Source organism: Alosa sapidissima, chromosome 7 (assembly GCF_018492685.1).
Source record: "Alosa sapidissima isolate fAloSap1 chromosome 7, fAloSap1.pri, whole genome shotgun sequence".
Taxonomy (NCBI): domain Eukaryota; kingdom Metazoa; phylum Chordata; class Actinopteri; order Clupeiformes; family Clupeidae; genus Alosa; species Alosa sapidissima.
Genome location: NC_055963.1, coordinates 27,130,132 through 27,143,283, shown reverse-complemented (window position 1 = coordinate 27,143,283; position 13,152 = coordinate 27,130,132). Strand labels below are relative to the sequence as shown.

Here is a 13,152-nt window from a genome sequence, read left to right as displayed (position 1 = left end):
ATTGCCATTTTCTCTCTGCGGCTCTGAGTTTGGTGCGCTGCGATTGGAGGGTATCATTTAGCCATGGGTGAGATTGTTTGGATCGAGCTGGCCTTGTAGTAAGAGGGCACAGTTCGTCCAGACATGAGCTCAGTGTGGAGCAGAGCGAGTCTGTGGCATCATTAACCTTCAGAGAGGAGAATGTGCTGAGTGGAGACTGGGTAGGACAGCAGAGTGTCCAGCTTGTCCATAAAGCCAGTTGTCCTGGTGGGCGGTAAATGACCATCACATAGAGTTTGACAAGGGTCATCACTGTGATAGCATGGTGTTTGAATGAGTCATATTTGTTTGAAGGCAGCGGCGGAGTGAATTTCCATTCGTTGGAAATTAGCAGGTCCGTCACCTTCTCGTCCAGATGGGAGAGTGTGAAGTAAGGGGAGAGCGCCGCCGGGGTGGCAATGTGTCCTCTGGTTTGATCCAAGTCTCAGTGAGAGCAAGGAGTTCCAAGAAAAGGTGGTTGGCATAGCCAGAAGCCCTCAGGCAATCGAAACTACAGGAGAAACTCTAGAGAAGAAATTATGATTCCATTGGGATAGTCAATACTGATGGGTTGAGGTTGAATGAGTCAATACTGGCTTCCAGTTGAATGGAAAGTGGTGAAACTGACATTTATAATGCCCACACCATTTTTTCTGGAAATTCTACCCTGAATGTGATCACTGGGTTATATTTGAAGATTACATTTTTTAGATGTAATTTCTATATTCTAGTTCAACTTCAAACATGATCATTTGTAAGATAACATTACAAAGATTCATATTTAGAAATCACAGAAAATGTCAGCAAATATCATCAATAATGAATGTTGGCCATTCAAGACCAGGGCAGGTTATGCCAGTAAAAGAGACAACAATGATTTTCACATCCATACAAACACACCATAATATGAGAGAGAGACTTGTTTTGTTGTAGCCAACAGTATAACTGTTAGAATCAATTCTGGCACAAGGGCTAAATCAAGCCTGTTTTTACCACCCTTTCGGATCTGTAGTTTCAAATACCTGTTGGCTTTTAACTCAACAGCCTGAGGAGTGGCCCTGCATTGCTGAGGGAGGCTGCTTGGTGCTTTCCAGATAAGAGAAGGTGTGCAGAGGGTGTCTGTGGACTGTGAGCAGAGAGGCAAGGCTTTGGCAGGCGCTAGGGGTAGGCTATGGTGTGTGTGTGTGTGTGTGTGTGTGTGTGTGTCTGCGAGGAGGGAAGATCAAGAGCAGGCAGGGCTGGCTTTAGGCCGGCCTACATAGCTGTGCCTGCGTCTGCGTGTCCAGGCTGTAAACTCATTATCCCCCTCAACACACACACGCACGCACACACACACACACACACACACACACATTGGCTGGCAGGCGGCAAGGCTCCGACTCTGGGGGCATACGCAGAGACACGCATCCCCGCCAATCTCAGCCGTCTGACCGTGCAAACAAACAAATCATTTGGAGGTCCATCAACAGAGCAGTGTGGTCACTGATGCTTCTACTCCTTCCATGGTGAATGAGGAAAACAGGAAAAGAGAAATGGCAGGTTTTACATGGAACTGGAGTTTCATTGTGTTGTAACAGTTTTCTTATATGTTTTAACAAAGCTAAATATTAAGCAATAACAATAACAATAACAGTGATGCAGGCACGTCATCGTCACATTTCCCTGTAAGTTAACCCTGTAAAAATACATCAAAGGACCTATATCAGGGTAAAAAAAATGGACCTTGCAGCTTTGTCCATCACTGGTCAGCCTAATCATATGTACAATTATTCATCTTTTACATCATCACTTTGTCAATGTGGATGTCATTTCAAAACAAAGAATTTCCTCTGTTTACTCAAGGCAACAGTCTTCAGCAAAATTGTACCACCAAAACACACAGCCCGTATTAGATGTGTGTGTGTGTGTGTGTTTAAACATCACATTGCACAGGTGTGCATGCCATGTGACTGAGGTCAGAGAGGGTAAAGTGAGAGTGCTCAGCTGTCCTGTGGGATCAGTTTTGGAGCGGGTGGGAGTGGAGATGGGGGGATAGAGTGTAGGAGAGAGAGAGACAAAAAGAGAGGGAAAGAAAGAGAGAGCTGTATCAACTCTGCTCTTTCACTAGAGTCGCTGAACAATGGGCTCTCTCTCACCACTTCAACACAACTCAATAATACTTATTAAAATTGCTACTCAACAAAATTGACTAAAATTGGTGCTAGTGTTTTCTCTCAACAGCCCTTATTGTGGTCTACAAAATCAGATTAATTATCCTCAATTGTGACTACTACCAAAACACGTACTAATCCTCATAAAAGAAGGAGTCCACAAAACTTGATGTCTCACCTGGAATAGGATTTATTCTTTTCCTTTTATAATTATTATACAGCAGTGTATTGCTCCATTTAACAATAGTGCAAAAAATCATTTATATTTTTTTCAGTTTCTTCATAAATATAACAAACATAACATCACAATATAAATAAACAATACACCACAAGACATTTAAACAACAATTCTTTTCAACAGAAATGAAGCTCACTTTTACTTCTTCAACATTGCACAAAAATTTTAAGTCAGGTTTTATAGGTATTTGGTTATGTACATATTTCTTTTTGTTGTCTTTCTGCATTTTCATTTTGGAAAGGCTGTAGTATAGAGTCTTATTACAGTTTATGTTCACTGTTGTTGTTGATCTCATGGTGAACAAGACCCATAAATGCTATAAATATTTCTGGAACCTTCCACACTTTCATATGTATGTAGCCTTTCTCTACTGACCTGTAGTTGGTTGAGTTTACATTAACAAAAATCCTTCAAAAAAAGGAAAAAAGACTTGTAACTTCTTAGAAGTTTGCAATCGTGCTGTATTATGCTACATTGTTTTATTGACACTACACAACACTAACCGTGTGAAGAAACTCCTTCACTGATAAATTCAGCTCTGACGGACCTGTGCGTTTTAACCTGACGTATCCAGTGGCATAACAACGCCACTGCCCTGCTAGTTCTCCCAAAGCACTCCACACTGAACTTAAAAAAAAAAACAACAACAAAAAGAAAAACATAAAAACATTCAAAACTCTCGCTTTCATGTACACTTTTCCTCAGAGAAATAAACAGCTCTGCATGTAATGCGTTGACAATCAAGGACAATTGGGGCCACTGACTCTGTAGAGCTTACAATGTGCACAGAGGCAAGCTTAAAAGAGTACACACTGAAGGAAACGTGCGACTCAACATGCTCCTTGCCAAGCCCTGTGCGTGGTTTGGCTGAGGTATGCCCCATAAAAGACAGTACACTGTTAGGTCAGCACTTAAGCTGTGTGTGACTACAAGGCAGGAGGTTTCTCTTTTTCCACAGAGTGATGTGAAGTCATCCAATGGGTTAGTTAAGACACCCATTCTGTACCTGTGGACACTGCAAACCATTTTTTTCACAACTTAAAAGAATATCAATGAGTCAGAGATTTCTCGAAGAGGAGAAGTCTCGGACTAAATGTTATGACCACGTTACGACCACGTTTCGTAACGGATTATGGAAAAAAGGTCTGATCACATCCATGATTAATCTCTCGATGGCTCATTACTGAACACTACAGCTAATGAAACAAACTATATGGCTTCCTTCAAAAGGGCAGCAGTGGTCAACCTGAACCTCCGAGTCGTATCTTTAAAATTCTTTTTTTCCTATCGATTTTTCACGTCACCAATAAGAAAATACAAGTACAGTAAAATAAAAAATCAAAACCTTTCAGCCTCTGTGAACCGTTTAGTTTAGTGTGGAGGCATAGATTTTGCCTCCTAGTGTCCATGCATGTCTGCATCGAGAGTGGGAAACATTGCACATCTCTGCCACCTAGTGTGGCATGGTAGCACTACACAATTTTTTCCCCTCACGTTTGAAATTTCTGCCCAGAAAGGAATCTCAGAAAACATGCGTGGCAGATCCGGCCTATAGCGACATTCCTAGGTGAAATCATTCATTCATCGCGTTATATATTATTGCAATATCATGATATCTTTTTTTTTTAAATTAGACACAGAACTAACACAGAAGTGGGTAAAACAAAATACAAATCCACAAGACATAACACTTTTTAAAGTGACCGCAAATTAAGTGACCGTATCGTTGCGCTGCGAAGCGCAAGGTACGAGGCAGAGGGAAGAGGAAGTAGACAGGAGTGGGAGGGTCTGTGAGGTTAATTCTCAAGGCAGTAAGGGGTTTTTAATTTAGTACATTTTAAGTTATTATGATATTTTTCTCTTTTTTTTGTGATTTTTTTTTTGTTCTTTTAGCGTTACCTCTCCCTCTCCCAGGAATGCTTCTACCAACCATCGACAGACAGAAGGTGTTGAGGTTGAGCTTTGAACAGGTTGGCTTCCCCCTGCTTACGTAGAAAGGTGTGAGGACCACTCGATGGACAAGGGTGGTGGACGACCACAACCACCACCACCCCTCTTCAGACGGAGCAGTTGCGTCGCTTGGCCACGCAGGGCAGACTGGGGGCAGTCAGCCGGGTCTTGACTCGTTGTCAGAGGCTGGTGGAGGAGACGGAGAGCGTGGGCGAGGACGGCGGCGGGAAGTTGAGCAGCTCCAGCACGGCCACGCCCACGCTGCTCCGCCGCGTGAACATGCAGGAGGCCGCCACCCACTTGTTGCTGCGCGGGTTGTACTTCTCGATGGAGTTGAGGCTGGAGCTGCCGTCGTTGCCCCCCACCGCGTACAGCCAACCGTCCATGGCCACTAGGTCGTGCGTGCTCCTGGGCAAGACCAAAAACACACCAATGAACACATGAAATATTTCAAGCCATTTTCCGTTTTTACCTTGATTATTTTAATCTTCATCATTACGGTTTAAAGATCATGGAAATCAAAAATCCATAATCTCAAAATATTACAATAAAGAATTTATGATACAGAAAAGTAGACCTGAGATGAGCTTTAATCAGCTAATTAAGTCAAAACACCGGCAATGGTTTCCTGAGCCTTTAATCTCTCAGTCTGTGCAGGGCAAATTACTTTTACACTGTAATCTATTTTTTTGAGATGCACCTGTATTTTCACATATGCCCATGTCTGAAATTAAGCTTAGCCCTATAAAACGATGAACATCATGTTAGACTAGAGAATTGGCCTGGTATAAGAATTACTCACATACAATAGGCTTTAATGAAACATGGAAGAATTTATATAGAATTTATATATGCCCCTTGACGCTTCTTAGTGCTAAGACGGTACCCAGTTAGCCAAAAAAACGACAAAAGGGGTCATGATCCTACCCGATTAAATTACATACTGTAGTGCAATATCAAGCGTTCTAGGCATGCATTGGCAATGTCCGAGACTTCATATTATGAGTCAGTGTAGCATCAGAATGAGTTTGAGCCTTATATTTTAAGGTTAAATAACCGCATTATGGGACTGTAGGGATCAAAGGAGGAGGCTTTTGAAGACATCTGAAAACTGAGGCGAAGGTAAAGAAGACACTAGCAAGCACGTGTCTTGTTTCAGTGTGGCCTGTTTTTGTAAGAGGAAGCTCTTTTATGACTAGATCAGACTAGAGATTAGAGACTGTGCTCCTTACAGCTCTGGCTTATTCATGAGCTGGCTCCAGTTCTGGTGACAAAGCTATTCTCTCTCATCCATATCCAGATAGGAGCTACGCACAGTGTGTATGTGAGTGTGAGTGTGTGTGTGTCAGGAATGGAGCGAGTAAGTGAAATATAGAGGGAGGAAACAAAGCCAGTGGTATTCTAGATCAATCTCCATCAGCTCCTCACTAATGCACTCAGCTGCAGTAGCAAAGGCAACCAGATATCAAAAGCACAGCATCGTACACCTACATAGGCCTCTACTGCTGCCTGGAGCATATAGAGAAGTTTAGAAGTATATGGCCAACCCTCACATCCATGTCCTTGTGCTTCAAAAGCTTCACATTAAGTTTTATAGTCATGGTATTCACCTAATATAAAGCATGGATATTCTGGAAGATATCTGACCTTCAGAGAAGATCGGAGGGGAAGGGACTGTTCAACTGATTCAACCACCTCTTTTCATAATGTTCAAGAGAGGCGGTTTAGAATATGTGAGACCAACAATTATATATCTCAAGGCCAATGCCCACTGTTGTGTCTATGGATTTGACACTCTTTGACCAACTTTGGTGTCAGATGACGCCAGTGGGCTTTGCTCCATTAAAAGTAATGGAGTTCTAAACTTTGGTGTCACTTGACACACGCCAGACGCCGCCAGTAGGCGTTGGCCTTCAGGGTACTTAATGATGAGAGCATCATGATATCATACTTGAACAAAGTTATGCAGGCTGCAGGAAAAACAAAGATGAAGCGATGAACTAGTGAGGTAAAAGCTTTCTGCTGACCTGCGGATGTTCATAGGCGCCACGCCCTCCCACGTGTTGGTCTTGGGGTTGTAGCGCTCCACCGAGTTCAGGCAGCTAGTACCGTCGTTACCCCCGGCGACGTAGAGCATCCCCTCCAGCACGGCAACCCCAGCGCTGCTGCGGCGACTCAGCATGTTGGCGATGGCGGTCCAGGTGTTACTCTGAGGACACACACACACACACACACACACACACACAAACCCAGACTGCGTCTTACTTAAACTCAGACTCAGAGTCTAAGAGAGGCAGTAAAAATTTTCTTCTTTGGGCTCTTGTAAATGTCAGCTGCTGTACCTGAGGGTCATACTTCTCCACTGTAGCTAGATGCGAGGAGCTATCATAACCACCAACAGCATACAGACTGCCATCTGGGAATACACATACAAGCAAAACACAGAAACAGGATTGAAAATTAGCCAATTAGAACACAAGAAAATCACTACTCTATGATTTATTTCAACGTCACGTCCATAACGCCAACACAATGCCATGGTATGGTATGATGTGAATGATGATTACATGAAATTTGAGCATTCACTCTTTTTGGTTGTAGAATTTACATGAAAAACTTTTCATATAATCATTCGCATCATACAAATACCATGGCATTTAGTTGGCGTTATGTACCTGACAGTTTTGCGTGGAATTGCCCTATAAATTAGAACAGCTTTTAGACAAATTCATAAATGCACAGATACAGGGTAAGCTGGGAGGGGGGGGGGGGGGGGGGGGCTGTGCCACAACTGGCTACAGTGTCCAGTCCACACCACCTTGGCTCCGGGTGACCTTGGTCATTTCCCGATCCCACCCCATCTCTCTCCAACTAGCTTCCAGTCACTTTTTACTGTCCTCTATCAATAAAAGGCAAAAAAGCCCCAAAAATATACTTTAAAAAAAGAAACTGTGAGAGCGGCAGGGTTTGTGTCTGACCTAACATAGCCACTCGGACATATCTCCTGCGGGTGCTCATGGCAGCGATGGATGTCCACGTGCTGGTCAGAGGGTCGTACCGCTCAGCACTGCAGCAACAGAGGAGAGAGGAGGAATTTACACACATACCTTTAAAGATGACATAGAATGGATTAACTGAGAATTTGATGTTCTTCTCTGATGTTAACATAGAAAGTTTGCAACTTTGTTCTGTCAAAACATGTTCAGATGCTATTTCACAATCCCATTTGCAAACCTAGGCTGGGGAATAACATGGCCCATTTAAGCAGATATCTACCCCCCTCATCTTTATCTGGCACCCACACAAATAATTAAATGAACTTTACTCTGATTGGCAGTCAAAGAATGTCCACAATAGGCTTCAGCAACTTCTACCTAAATCTCCAACTCGAGATTACATACATACCTTTAACAGCTGAGCTACACCGGGCGCACAACTGAAGCATTTTGTTTGCGGAGCGTATGCTGCTACAATTAGCTTCCACTACAATCAAGCTGGCTACACCAGATGCAAAAGCGCTGCGCACATTCAAAACAATTACACCGGTGGTCTATTTTGTAGCTCAGTGAATGGAACGTTTCAGTTGTGCACCTGGTGTAGGCCGGCTGTAGGGCTTGTAGCTCTACTGGCTCTGTGTAGTACAGGGAAAACACACAGTGCAGCAACTGTGGGAGAATCTGGGGATCAATAAAGTATCTATCTATCTATCGAATAGCGGAGCATGCATCCTCTATAGCAACACAATTTTGATGAAAATGCTTTTTGCTTTTTTATGTGGCAGAAACCCACATCAGCAGAAACTCAAATCAGGTCACTGGGTGAGGTTGAATATTTCCATAATGAGACTAATTTGTACGTGAGTGCCTGCTGGCCCTGCTGGGCTGGTCCTCGTACCTGTTGAGGCAGGAGGCTCCGTCGTAGCCCCCAGCCGCATACAGCAGCCCGTGCAGCACTGCCACGCCCAGGCAACTGCGCCGGGTCCCCATGGAAACCTCCGGCTGCCAGGCATTGGTTACCGGATCGTATGACTCAACAGTTGCCAAGTCAGAGGTTCCGTCGTACCTGGTAGAGGAGATCAGGGAAAAATACTGATGTCCAGCTGATGCACGTGAGCACTGGTGAATCATCATGAACTTCTTGTGACCTACTTGTCTGCTTTTGTTTTTGTTTTTATACATGATGAGGTCACAGTGGCATTGCTAATAACAACACACTTTAGAATTGTGGTAGTCTCTTGTTTTTAAAATCTCAAATTAAGACCATAAGACACATACCATATTCTTACACTTTCTCATTTTCCCAGATTAACAGACCTAGATTTGCTAAATCTGATGCGCCATGAGACATGTGCAAAGTTTTGGCGCTCTATAAATAAAATTGAAATTGAAATCGATGCTTTCGTCTATGACAGAAGCACATAGGAGAGACTGGAGGAGTTGTGCTCCTTGAACAACCCTGACCAAAAAAAAAAAAATGCTACAGCATATTTGAGTAGCTTAACAAAAAAAGAGAAAAAAAAAAAAAACCCTGACCAGTGCTGACCTGACTTCAAGTACCGAAACTCAATCAGACAACCATCAAAGGACCCATGACTCTCACGAGCATTTAGACATTTGGGAGAGTCCAGCCACGCCTCCTCGTTGCGCAAGTCCATGACCCCCCCCTCTTCCCATGGTGGCATGCCCTTACCCTCCCACCGCGTAGAGTTTGTTCCCGATAGCCGCCACACCAACCCGTGCCCGCCTTGTGGACATGGACGCCACCATATGCCAGCGGTCAGTCCTGGTGTCGTAGGCCTCACAATCTCCGTGGATAGCGAACAGACTGCCCCCGCCTGAAGGCCAGACGAAAAAACAGGCACTGTCAGACAGGCTCAAGGAATCAGATGAATCAATTTCTTGTGAAATCACAAAGATGAAAAGGACATGAGTTATATGTACAGGATATGCCAGTATATGTCATACTACTACTAAGCACTCTGAGCATCACAGGCCATCTGTGAATGCTGTAGAGAGTGAGTAAGCCAGTTAAGTAGGTGAGTTAACATAATTGTACAGCACATGTCTCAACATGTGGATACCTAAACTGTGTAGTGTATGTATGTGGGTATCATTATGAGTTTAAATATGCCCACTGGCGTACTTGTGTGCGTCTGTGTGTGCGTGTGTATATATGTGTATGCATATTGTATGTGTATTGTACAATATATACACACACAGTAACATACACATTCACGCATACAAAATACACACACATACAATATACACACACACAGTAACATACACACATATATACACACAGTATACACACACACATACAATATGCATACACATATATACACACGCACACACAGACGCACACAAGTACGCCAGTGGGCATATTTGTTTCTATGTTGTATGTGTGTATATGTGTGTGTGTTTGTGCATATTGAATGTGTGTATGTGTGTACATGTGTGTGTGTTTGTGCATACTGAATGTGTGTGTGTGTGTGTGTGTACTGACCCACGGCGAAGAGCACAGGGCTGGCCCCCTCGCAGCGTCGTGGGCGCGTGCGGCTGTTGCTCAGCACGCCCCTCTGCTCGGGCATCAGGTGGTACTTGAGCGCCTCGATGAGCAGGTCCTTACACTCCGAGTGGTGGCGCACCAGCAGCTCTGTGTCCACGTTACTCATCAGGAAGTCCCGCGTCAGCAGAGGTAAACGCACACACTTCATCAGCTGAGGAAGGAGAGGGGGGGAGAGAGAGAGAGAGAGAGAGAGAGAGAGAGAGAGAGAGAGAGAGAGAGAGAGAGAGAGAGAGGGGTAGAGGAGAGAGAGAGATGGAGGGTAGAGAAAGAAGGAAGGATGACAAAAAGAGAAGAAGAAAGGGAAAGGATGGAGAGAAGATTGTGAGTGACAGGAATGTGAAGAGGTGTAGAGAGGGTAGGAGGGAGAGAGAGAGAGAGAGCGTGACTCAGAGGAACGATGGGGTGAGAGAAGAAGGGAGCAACAGAAAATAAAATTGACGATGAGGATGATTACCAGAGACAAACAGGTGTCAAAAGTGGAGGTAGAGGAAGGGAAGGTGAAGGAACAACACAAACCAAAAACGGATTAAAATAACCATAACCATATTTATTATGAATATTCCAAGCAATAATCATAACGGTTAGCGTTTAACTAGATCTCATGAAACATAAAAACAGTACAATTCAAAATTGAAGTATTCTAAATAAATCATTGACTTGCTGAGGCATGATAAAGAATTAAAACATATTGAAATAGTAATACTGATCTGAAGGAGGTGTAAGTGTGATGCTGGTGGTGTTGCCTGCAACTGTGGACAGTGGTGTCGGTCACTCACCCGAGGGACGTGCTGCCGTCGGCTGTCAATGTCGTGCTTCACCCAACTGAGCACTGCCCGGTACACCTCCTCCTCCGACGGGACGTTCAGGTTGTCACTGGAGATCAGGTCCAGCACCTTCACCACACACACACACACACACGTGATGTTACTGATGTTTCTTTTTATACCTCCCTAACACCCCAGCTCTAACACATCTGTTTGCTGTTCTTCACAAGTACACTCCGAGAGATGCTAATCTGCACCACTGCTGGCTACAGAGGCAAACAGGACACAATCTTTCACTGACATCCTGAGCTCATTTCATATGAAAACATAAAGAAGCATATACAGGCAAGTATATGAAGTACAATGACCAGGGTTTGAGTACTACTTCTCAACTTCACTCAATCAAAGCACCCAAATATAGACAACTTATTATGCATAATGCACATTTAATTTTTTTAAAAACATCACAGTGATTATTAACACATGAGGGAAGATAATCTTGACTGAATTTGAGTCTGTGTATACTGATGGTCCGTAGCTTGACAAATAAATAAGACCAGTAGGTATGACTGCCCATTTGAATACTTAAAGCAATCATGAAGATAGGTCTACCCAATAGAGAGATTAAGAGAGATTTTAGAGATAGGATAGAGATTATGCACCTGCACAAGCTTCCATCATAACACAAGAAATTCCTCAGGACAACATAAAAACATTGGTACAATCCTAATCCTAACTCATATATTATAAAACACATTTCTTAATGTTTACAAAAAAAAAGTTACTTTTTTTTATATCAAAGATTTGTGCTGTTAGAAATAGAATAGTAAAATGTTGTGTGGTTCTTTCTGTCAGCTTTAATACGACACGCTTCTGTTGCAGGCTCTGGGGTAAAAAAGGCCTCGTCGTGCCCAGACGCCTCGTCACACCCTGCCCATTACACTGCCGGTTCAGACGAACCACATCAGTCGGTTCAGCACATTTGCCGGGAATGTCGGGACAAACACGGCAGCTCAGTCCGCTAGCAAATCAGTCAAAGCACAAACAAAGCCATAACGTGGCTCAGCTTACACATCTAAGTTTCTGTTTACTCAGACTTGTTATGTTTAGTCTGACTCTCATGGAGACACACAGGAGATTTACTGTGTGTTTGCCATTTCAAAGTTCACTTGGCTTCTTTTTAACTAACCACTTAGGGGGAAATCGCTCCATTTCAAACTCAATTGTTTAAATCTTTTTTATACGATGATATACAGCAGAAACTTCTGGATCCGGACCTCTGGATCAAAAGAAATGAGTAACTGGGAGATGAGCCAAACACAAATACACAGTACACTGCTTAATGACCAGTGCCGAAAAGTCACCATTAATTAAATTATCTTTTTTTTTTGTTCTTTTCTTGCCAAACAGCAATTGCATTGGTGTCGGTCCAAAGTTTTTAAAGTCAGTGCTTATGACAGATAGCCATTTGCTTCAGGCAAGGGTTCATAAGGAAAGAAATGTCTCTTTGTGGAAGTGTGATTGCACCGGCCAAAATGCCTTGGCACAATCACGTCACTTTTAATCAAAGCTGCCTGTCTTGGTATGAGTGTTTGAAATACACACAAGAGGGCGTTTTTCGACCAAAGAGAACGCGTTCTTGAACCAGTTCCATTCAGAATTCTTTGAACCTTGGTGCTATCTAGTGAAGCAGTGCACATTTCCACCAGTTTTCAACGGAACCAAAGATGCATCATCAACAGTGGGTGTTGATGAGAAAGTGAATGAGATGCATACAGGAGGATATGACATGGCAGAAATTAGCTGTGTAAAATGCTAGCTCACGTCTGCAGTGTAGTGAGAGTTCACTAGTTTTGTTTACTCATGGCAACAGTTGATACAGGGGGAAAACACGGAGGGAAAGGCTTTTAGCCTTCTCTTCTCTGAACGGTAGAATGACACGCCAAATTAAGCTGTTAATCAGAGATTTGCTGGATCCATTCCATTTTATTTTTGATCCATCTCTACACAGTGTGAATAGAGCACCTGTAGAGTGCGGTGTAAGGGCTAAAATCAGATGCATCCGATCTGGTATCAGTGCCAAAGGAAAAGCCTAAATTGGAGCATCCCGGACACACTGCCCGTCTGCTGAGAGCAGCCACCATAGAAAAGTATAAAGATGAGCCCCGGGCAGCAGGTGGCTCACTTCCTGTTAAGACAGGAAAGCTTTCGTGTGTGTGTATGTATCTGTGTGTGTGTGTGTGTGTGTGAGAGAATGTATGTGTGTGTGTGTGTGTGTGTGTGTGTGTGTCTCTGGGTCTGTACAGTGTTGACAGCTGTTGAGTGCAGGGTAATACCCAGCAGAGGAGGCCCAGTGGCAGCAGCCACTAATCCCACTGCCCCCTCTCTCACTCCGGGGCAAGTCCACAACTGACCTGACCCACACATGCCCACACTGATCCCCCAGCACATGGCTCTACAGGCCAGG

General features: G+C 43.6%; 1 protein-coding gene across 3 annotated transcripts in view; it reads right to left on the bottom strand.

The window, feature by feature from the left end:
* Positions 1-2,334: 2,334 nt before the first annotated feature.
* The window catches only part of klhl17 (kelch-like family member 17), a 22,626-nt gene continuing 11,808 nt past the window's right edge, over positions 2,335-13,152 (bottom strand). For all 3 annotated transcript variants that reach the window (XM_042098037.1, XM_042098035.1, XM_042098036.1), the window contains 8 exons: positions 10,698-10,814; positions 9,859-10,072; positions 9,046-9,190; positions 8,251-8,418; positions 7,335-7,423; positions 6,699-6,772; positions 6,384-6,565; positions 2,335-4,764 (listed from right to left, as the gene is read on the bottom strand). In XM_042098037.1, coding sequence (XP_041953971.1) covers positions 4,536-4,764; positions 6,384-6,565; positions 6,699-6,772; positions 7,335-7,423; positions 8,251-8,418; positions 9,046-9,190; positions 9,859-10,072; positions 10,698-10,814 — 1,218 coding nt within the window. In that variant the 3' untranslated portion in view covers positions 2,335-4,535. The remainder of the gene's footprint in view (positions 4,765-6,383; positions 6,566-6,698; positions 6,773-7,334; positions 7,424-8,250; positions 8,419-9,045; positions 9,191-9,858; positions 10,073-10,697; positions 10,815-13,152) is intronic.